The 9,609-nt window shown below is 38.8% G+C and overlaps 1 protein-coding gene across 1 annotated transcript; it reads left to right on the top strand.

Moving 5' to 3' along the window:
* The first annotated feature begins 1,068 nt into the window (after positions 1-1,068).
* LOC103696615 (bifunctional dTDP-4-dehydrorhamnose 3,5-epimerase/dTDP-4-dehydrorhamnose reductase-like) lies at positions 1,069-8,911 on the top strand. Its single transcript, XM_008778296.4, has 2 exons — positions 1,069-1,662; positions 8,109-8,911. Exons 1-2 carry the CDS (start codon positions 1,084-1,086, stop codon positions 8,559-8,561), a joined length of 1,032 nt encoding a protein of 343 aa, XP_008776518.3. The 5' UTR covers positions 1,069-1,083; the 3' UTR covers positions 8,562-8,911.
* The last annotated feature ends 698 nt before the right edge of the window (positions 8,912-9,609 follow it).

Genomic DNA, 9,609 nt, shown 5'->3' with positions numbered 1-9,609 from the left:
TGCTTAAATCAAGAAAATATTATATGAGCCAAATTTAATAGGCCTTGCCTTCTGGTCAGCTTATATGCATATATCACTTCTTTTAGACACTCTCCATCTCTGACGGGCCTATCGTGGTGCTTATGATTAGATTTGAATGGATTTGAATTCTTAGTTGGACTTGTGCTAGTGTGTGTTTAGTCTCACATCGATTATTTGCCAAGAAAACCTTGTATACTTATACAGCCAAAAAATACTTTCTGGCTAGCTTTTTTGGACGAGATCCCAAGTTGTTACATTGAGTCTCTAATTCGCTCTGTTTGCAGAAAACATATAAAATAGTTTTTTTTTAATTTATTCATACTATGTTTTGGGGTATTTAGATTTTTAATAAATAAAATTAAAAATAAATTTAGTTCCCATGGCTAATAACCCTATTTTCACCCAACTTGGAGATTATTATCTAATGAGGATAAACGTGTATCCTCTCTAGTCATTGTCAGACTCAATTAGAGTGAAGAGCTATCCAATGCGTTTAATCTATCATCTAATGTGATGCATCCTTTCCAATGGTAATACCAATAAAGAAGAATTTAATGGAACGCATTTTGAGGGTCGGTGGTCATGGAATCCAACATCGGTGCTTAAAAAAAGTATTTTTATAACACTAAGTGAGCAAATGGCAGCTCAACAGATCTGGCGTTCTCCAATGCGCAGTGTCGGAAGCGGCATCTTCCCTTTTAATAAAAACAAAATCGGAAGCCCTTTCTCTGAGACACGATTTTTATTAGCAATTAAAAAATTATATATATATATATATATAATTTTTTTAACGGAGCAAGGTTAGAAACGAAAAAAAACATTATTGTCATCTAAACTCGGGGTGACAATATCAAAATTCGCCGCTCATTTATCCGAGCTCTATGTCACGTGCCAACTTAATAAAAACACTATAGTCGCCTACTCCCTCACCTCCCTGGACATCTAGATATTGCTCTTGCCATAAACTAACATAAACCATCCTGCTCAAATCTCCACCATCCATCCCCATTGCCGATACGCAACCCCTCCACAAAAAAAAAGCGTGACAATATCATCTCTGCCATGATAAGTACCAGGCATCAGCCTCGCGCCCGTGTGGCGGTGCCGCTCTCCGCATCTCCTTCCTCGATACTCCCCGCCCTGGACTCGCCCCTCGCAGATCCCGATCTCCGCCGGTATCTCACCATGGGGATCATGACCAACGGCTCGACCGGGGAGGCGTCCGGCCTGAAGTTCCTGATCTACGGCCGGACCGGGTGGATCGGCGGCCTGCTGGGCCGGCTCTGCGAGGCGCAGGGCATCCCGTACGTCTACGGCGCCGGCCGGCTCGAGAACCGGTCCCAGCTGGAGGGGGACATCGCGGCGGCCGGGCCTACCCATGTCTTCAACGCGGCCGGGGTGACCGGCCGGCCCAACGTGGACTGGTGCGAGACCCATCGGGTGGAGACCATACGCGCCAACGTGGTCGGGACGCTGACGCTGGCCGATGTCTGCCGCGAGCGGGGGCTGGTGCTCGTCAACTACGCCACCGGATGTATCTTCGAGTACGATGACGCCCACCCGCTGGGATCCGGGATCGGGTTCAAGGAGGAGGACATTCCCAACTTCACCGGATCTTTCTACTCTAAGACCAAGGCCATGGTATACGATCCATCCTTTCTCTTCCCATCTCGCAGTTTTATTGGGATTCGGGTTTCTTGATTCAAGAATTTGTTTATCGAGCTCCGGATCGGAAATCATTTCGGTTGTTGGGTTGGTTTTCATAGATCTAGTTGATGGGATATGGATTCTTTATCTCGTGGAATATTAAGAAGTAATGTTATCAGATCTGGATGATGTTAGATTTTTGGTTGTTGAAAGAAGGGTTTTTGGACTATGGAATTTGAGGATCTTTGATCGGAATCATGAGATTGAACAAGTTGTTGGAAGGACTAAAGCGTGGGGACAGAACAGCTAGACAGGTGCCAACAGGTGTCGAAAAAGAATGTCTGACATGTGGACAGCTTGAGGGAACGAGGGGGTGGCTGGGATAAGCTGTAAGATTGGTGCCAGTGAAGGCTTCCTTTCATTTGCCTGTGTAGGATGTATAGTGTTTAGAAAATGCTGATAAGGCTGCTTGCAATTTGAGCATTATGATGCCAGACATATTAACAAGATATATATCAGCAATATGCACTATAAAATTTAAAATTTCTGCATGTGTTTTATTATAGGTAGTATAAGTTTGATTAGGAGATGAGACACTATTATATCATTCATTCACTTATTTGTCTCTGATTAGGATATTTGGCTTTGAACCACGGGAACAATCCCCGGTAGAGTGGATGTTGATTTTCAGATATAAACTGCAGAAAAATTATAACATAATTAATAGCAAGGTTTGCCGTGCTGGTTGACACCGTACCGTACCAGATGTATCATACATATACCAAACCGGTATGCAGTCTCATTCCATACGGATACTTGGTACATCTCGCCATCTCATGTACCGCGTACTGATACTATAATAGAATGGTGTCAGTACGGGGTTCAATACTGAGACGGCGAACCTTAATTAGTATAAATTATTGAAAGTTCAGACAAGACAGGTAGTCTATTACCGTTTGTTAACTTTTTCATATTGATGTTATCTTGTAAGTTATATATTATAGCAGACTTTTTTTCTTTTCCTTGAATAAAATTGTAGAGTTAACCATTTTCTGCTAGGGCATCATATTTGCAGCTGCTTTGGTGGCCTGTCTGACTACATGCATGCATCTAGCCACTTTTTTTATTTGCACTTGAAGATCATACTAGATGCTAGGGGCACATCTCTGCTTCACCCGCCACATCTTATTAGTTGCAAATTCCGTCATATATATATAATTGATGAAATATTTTCAAAATTCAGTCCAGTGTTACTTAGCTTTTTGTTGTGATTGGGCCATCCTTTAATTAGTTTTCTAGAAAGGTAATTTTTTGGGTCCTTCTTAGTGCAACTAATTTTCAGACTCATCCATGCTCTTCTTAACTAATTAATGCTAGCACAATTAGGTGCTTACTTGAATACAAACCACATGTTAGTCTATGAGAAATGGAAACACTAGCGTGTTAACTGAACGATCATATTGAGGCTGACTGGTGAAATAACTTGCTAATGCCCTCATGTTCGCCTTTTCCACTTGGCATTGCTTTTCCTTGCTTTTCCTTGCATCATTGGTATAATAGTAACTCTTTAATTCCAAACATTAACTGACAGTTTAAGTTAGACATTATCAAGATATGTTTGGTTCTTCAAGAACTGAAGCATATACAATGTTATTGTCTGCTTTTTCTTGGATATTTTAGACTAGAAAGAATTAAGAGATGCTGCAACAATCATTTAAGGAGAGACTAGAAATATGTCATAGGACAAAATAAAGGGATAGCCAGAGGTGGAAGAGGAAAGAAGAAGAGTAGATGGTATTTCAGAAACTCATTCTTTGATAATCAGTATTAACAGCCATGCTATAAATGCTCCTCAATTAATTTGAATGCAATCCTAGTGAAATTAGCATTCTATCAATTAAACCTGTAATAAAGGCACAAATTGTTAGCATGAGTCCTGCTGAAAAATAAACCGACAATTATAAAAAGAAGGAACCAGTTCCTGGACAGAGGAATTATAGTCATTAGTATGAGAAGTTCCAATCTATGAATCACTAAAGAATTCCTCAAGATTATATTCTTTAGTTAATTTTTGAATTACATGAAACTAATATATGTGGAAGGCCTAAGATCTACAACTTTGTAGCTGGCATCAATCTCTTCTAGTTGGAGAAAATTAGTCTTTGAATTATTTATGTTTCAGTTTGCAATTGTATCATGAATAAATTGGTAGAAACTTCATGATTTGCTACTTGAATAGTCTTTCTAAGTTCTCTTGAGACAAGCAGAACTTCCTCTGCCACGGAATTGATGGATAGTTCATCTGTAAGGGAAGATGTTAGTAGGTATAAGAAAATCAAAAGGGAATCCTGGAACTCTAGTAGATGCCTCCAAAATGCCAAGTGTCTTTAAGACCCTTCTAGAAGAAAAAATAAGAAAGAGAAACTTTCATGGTTTTTGGGGTAGAAAGGAATAATAATGGAGTAAATTCATTATCTAGATAGAACAAAGGAAGTAGAAGGGAACAGGTAGATGAGAGGAATTAACAAGAAAGAGAAAAGAGAGTGATAACCCAACATGAAGCACCATGAACTGACGTAGTTAAGTCATTCAAGAATAAGGACATGTAGTTCACTCTAAAACTCAATCCAGATTAATGATTACTATCTTAATCTAATCTATAATCAGAGAACTCGTGAAGGCAATGAAGTCTCTACTTTCCTGATTGTAACTCTAGGAGTTCAATGTCAGCTTTGATTCGATTATTACCCACCAAAACTTCATTATTTATTTTCCCAAAATATATATAAAATAGAATGGAACAAACAACTATGATTTGAGAGAGACTATCTTGCATGATGTAGTGAATTTTTTTTTTTTAAATTTAGAAAGGGGATACCATTATCTAAATGATATAGGGTATTGGAGTGCATGAAATACAAAGTGAAGCAACAACTGTATTTTCTGTGGTTATTACAAATGCATAATTGCATAAATGGAAATATTAAGATTGGACAGCGTAGAAGAAAATCATGTATTCTTTGCTCTTTCATGGGCTTCACATGTTAACAGGATAAGACTTCTCATAATTATGTAGCCTGGTTTCATAGGCTTAAAAAATCCTAAGCGATTAGTAAGAAGAATTTGGACTTCATTACTGCTTAAGACAATAAATGCTTGGCCTTTTGATAATTCTGCAGGCTTGAAGTAAGGTGTGTGAGCAATCGTTCTTGAGGCCTGAGAATTTGTGAACTAAAATTCTTTTGTAAACTCAGAGTGTCAGCACCATGCCATTGACAGGTTTTGAAGACAGAAATTGCCTCTCTATAGAAGTCCAAGGATGTTAAGAACCTGGTGAACAGGGTTAACAAGCCTATGTTAAGGAAATATATTAAGATTATAGTTAATAGGAATTGGGGGAGCAATATTAAATTTAAGAATGTAAGGTAAAATATATATGACGATTCTTGGCTGAATACAAAGGCATGGGCTGGGTGAGACATGAATCTTGTCAAGTAAGTTTAGAATTTATGTTTCTAGAGAAAGTCTATTGAAATTTGAAAGATTGTCGATTTTGTCAATATGAAGCCAGTGGTGACTGAATTTGAAGTTGGTGTATTAGGAAAGGTAAAATGTATTCCAGTTTGGGTCTGAAAGATGTTTGCAGAGTGTTTCTGGAGGGGATGACCAATTTCATTTTTTGAAATAAACCCACAGGATTCTTGCAGTGTAAGAATGCACCATGTACACTGTTTCATTTTTCTTGCTTAAGAGTCCCACCATCATAAATAGCTGAATTAAAAATGATTGCAAATAGGATCATTGAGCCTTGAATTCTCTAATGCTCATGAGCTGAACATCTTATCTTGTATGTGGTGACCATTTCACTTGGTTTTTGGAGGTAAATTAAATGTTTACTGCTTTTTGTTATTTGAAGAGCTCTTAGGAGATTTGAAACTGGTGTGATGCATGTGATTGTGTCTATTGAAATGAAATTAAGTAGGGATGCAAGTGAGCTGTGAAACTTTGGGCTGTTCAACTTTGATTTGGTTAAAAAAAGGGTGTTCAAACCAAGGTATGCCATACCGTACCGAATTGCGCGGTACGGGGCACACCGTACTATACCAGTCCGGTGCCGGTACACGATACGAGGGATGTACCGATACTTGGTATGCCGAACCGGCCCTGTACCGAGCGTACCGATATAGTAACAGGGTGGCACCTACTCGAGCTCGGTACCGAGATGGCATACCTTGGTTCAAACCCTACTCGAGCTCAAGCCAAGCTCAACTATATGCATTCAGGAAGGGCTGTTGAGCTGCTCAAACAAGTCAATTCTCCAGCCAAGCTCAAATCAACTATATGTGTAAACTTATCTGATGTTGAAGCATGTGAGAATGAATGAGCCATATGGAGAGCCAAGTCTGACTTGTTCATGAACTTGACGGTTAATATGCAGGTTAATACTTACTTATCCTGTTTGCTGGAAGGGATGGCAAACGGCAAACGGCAAACAAAATAGAATGATGCCAAAGGGATCTAAATTTTGTTTAGAAAGTGGAATGAAACATGATGTAATACTAGTGACTGGGCGAAAGATATTTTGCATGTTTTTGAAGTAGAGGCTTATGTCAGCTTAGGAAGATACGAAGAGTTAATGATATAAAAGGTGATTTCAGTGAAGACAACAACTTAAGAACTATGGAAGGTAATCTGGACTTTGACAATTCTTTATATGGGTTTTTCCCCTTTGATCTTCAAGTTAAAAATGAGTTGGAGTTGGGATAAATTTCATGGTATGCATGTTTTTTTTATTTGGAAACACAAAAAGGGTTATAAAGTGATGCAAATCTTTCTGCACCAAACAAATGTTAGATGGAAGTTAAGGGGAATTTAAAAGGCTTAAGTTCAGATGTTGAAGTTATGGAAAAAATATATAGAAAAGCTCAGGGGTTATTCAGATAAACTTTTTTTATGATTCATAAATTCCGGAGGAAGATTAATAAGAGAATATAGTTCAGAACTTTGAAATAACTGTTAGACTTTTTGTGGCAGAAAGTGAAGCAAATATAAATAACAGCCATGAAAATCTGAGATAAAAATGGTTGAGCGGTATCTTTACTTTGACACAGTGTTTGCATCATTTGCACTGGTTCATGTACTTATGTTGGATGGTTCTTCTTTTATGCTTGTAACCCACCATCATTTGTTATCTGAAAAAAATTAGTGAATAAAATCAACATGAGAGGGAGGGTGGGAAGATGGGAAAGGTAGAAAGAGGAGGAAAGGAGTATAAGATCAAGAACCCTTTTTTGAGCATGTAGAACGTATATGCAATGGATTTTGAGGATTTGAGAGTAAAAGATCCAAACAATAAGACCATTCACCAGTTAACTACTAGATGAACCAGTTTAAGAGATCCAATCTTTTTCTCAATATGTTGAAGTTTATAAAGCAGAATAACTCTAAGCTCAGTAGCTACCGGTTCTCATCCCCACTCCTCCACTCGTTTTTTGATTGTTCTGCCCCTCTTTTAATTATAATCCAATCGACATTGTCATAAATTTCTGTTGCACCATGATTGATGGGCAATTCGGTTACTTATTTCATGCGCTTCCTAAAGCATGTCTCAAATTCTCTTCTATGATAATTTACTTTTGAATGGTACATGTATGTATTTCTCTGTTTTTTTCCTTCTCGTTGTACTTTGGCTTGTGATATTATCGGATGAAAAAAGAAGCACTTACATCCTAACCTAGTTCTATATCCATGAATTATGCTTTAGTTTATTGAGTGGTGCATCTAGTACATTTTACTACGGAAGTGGTAGCATCATTTAATTCATTCTTTGTTACCATTTGGCACCAAGAAGCAATGAGAGGCTTCAACAGTAAGTTAGCGATAAAAGAGAGAAGGGAGGTCAAGAAAACTATCATGCGAATTGTGGTGAATTAGCAATTTGCACTTCAACAGAAGTCCTCTGAAGCTTTTAGCCAATAATAAAAAGAAAAGGATCCTTTTCCAAGAAAACAATCATCTGCTTGTGTCTGCATCACTCTGTGCATGACATTGGTAATCTCTTTATTGTTCTGGTTTCTAGATATGGTTGGGTTTATCCAGGCAACCCTAAGTTCCTCTTCTCCTAGAAGTATTGGGTATTTGATTTGTGAGCAGTTCATTTCAAATAGTCTTGAACTATATGACATTAGAAGCTTTCTGCTGGCCCGACCATGCTCTTAGAGATGGTTCTGTCCGAAATCATTTATAATGGACAAACCTCTTGTTTCTGCAATAGGTCTTTCTGATGAGTTACGAACTTCAGTTCCTCTACTAAAGTCATACCGGGCTGGTTCATGTCATTACATCACATACATAAAATTTTTAATACTGTCATGACAGGTTTCCTTCAAGTGCCATACTATGCTTTCTTGATGCTGATCACTGCATCTGTCACTTGACAGGTTGAAGAGTTGCTAAAGAATTATGAGAATGTTTGTACCCTCCGTGTTAGGATGCCCATCTCATCAGACCTTTCAAATCCTCGCAACTTCATCACCAAGATCACCCGGTATGAGAAGGTTGTCAACATCCCCAACTCCATGACCATCTTGGATGAACTTCTCCCCATCTCCATTGAAATGGCAAGGAGAAATCTCACCGGGATCTGGAACTTCACCAATCCTGGTGCGGTTAGCCATAATGAGATCTTGGAGATGTACAGAGACTACATCGACCCAAACTTCACTTGGAAGAATTTTTCTCTAGAGGAGCAGGCAAAGGTGATAGTTGCCCCTCGGAGCAACAATGAACTTGATACCACCAAGTTGAAGAACGAGTTCCCAGAGCTTCTGTCCATCAAGGAATCCCTGATAAAGTATGTGTTCAAACCAAATCAGAATGCTTCTGCAGCCTGAAAATCGGATCTAAGTTTACTCAGCTGATCATGAATGTAGAATTTTCTGGTAAGAATGAATGTAGTTGTTTCGATTTGTGATGGCCATGCATTCATCAAGAAATAAAGAGTGACGGTTAAAAGCTTGTCATAGCCAGATAGCCTTTTTCCTCTCCGGTTCGGTACTCTGAAGGAGTCTTATCCAGTTGATTTCCGCCGAAAAATGGTCGTGCAAGTCAGTCTTTTTATTTTGGAAGTATTTTTATGATTATATGTAGTTCACTGTTCCTGTATTTCAGAATGTCAAAATAATAAGTTATTGGTTCAAAAAATGTCAGAATTAAGGTCGATTAGATGATCAATTTCTCAAAATAGCGTTGCACAGTTTTATCTTTGAATCTTGCCTCTGTGCATCAACTTTAGATGATTTCTTTCATTTCCTGTTAGAAAAGGTGGGTCAATGGCATCTGGTATGCCGAAATGTTATTTCAGCTGCATTTGGTCTGTGATCTGGGCACTCTGCAGCCAGAAGTTCGACGTACAGAAGCAAAAGCGGTTGGTGTGCACTGGAATCATATACATGGTTGAGAAATTTCTTAACGAGGAGTTGAAATGGCAGGAGTCTAGTCTTTGATTGAGCTGATTGCATCGATCGACATGTTCATGTTTCCCCACCTCACTAAGAAGCCCGAGCCTGTATTACTTGCAGAGTCGTCAAAGTTTCTGGGAATTCCTGCTGCTCAACGAAAATTGAGAGAGAGCAAGGGTGCAATTGAAATTTTCCTGTTTTACCAAAAAAATAAAATTTTCCTGAATTAATGATTTCGACAAGGTTGAGGGAAACGAGAGGAGAAGAGATTTGCGGAAAATAAGTAGTCGAGACAGAAGGAATTCTTAACAATGACACATAAGTGTTGATACATGGTTGGGACTTCGGAAAAACACTGATGAGATACGTTTTTCATCAAGATGCGTGGTGCATCTAGGGATATGAGTATGACTTCGACAAAACGCCCTACTTACGTGCTGTGAGACGTGATCAAAGCCTCGCTCAACCAGCTGGGTTCCCT

This window comes from Phoenix dactylifera, chromosome 5 (genome assembly GCF_009389715.1).
Source record: "Phoenix dactylifera cultivar Barhee BC4 chromosome 5, palm_55x_up_171113_PBpolish2nd_filt_p, whole genome shotgun sequence".
Taxonomy (NCBI): Eukaryota; Viridiplantae; Streptophyta; class Magnoliopsida; order Arecales; family Arecaceae; genus Phoenix; species Phoenix dactylifera.
This window is presented reverse-complemented; position numbering and strand designations above follow the sequence as displayed.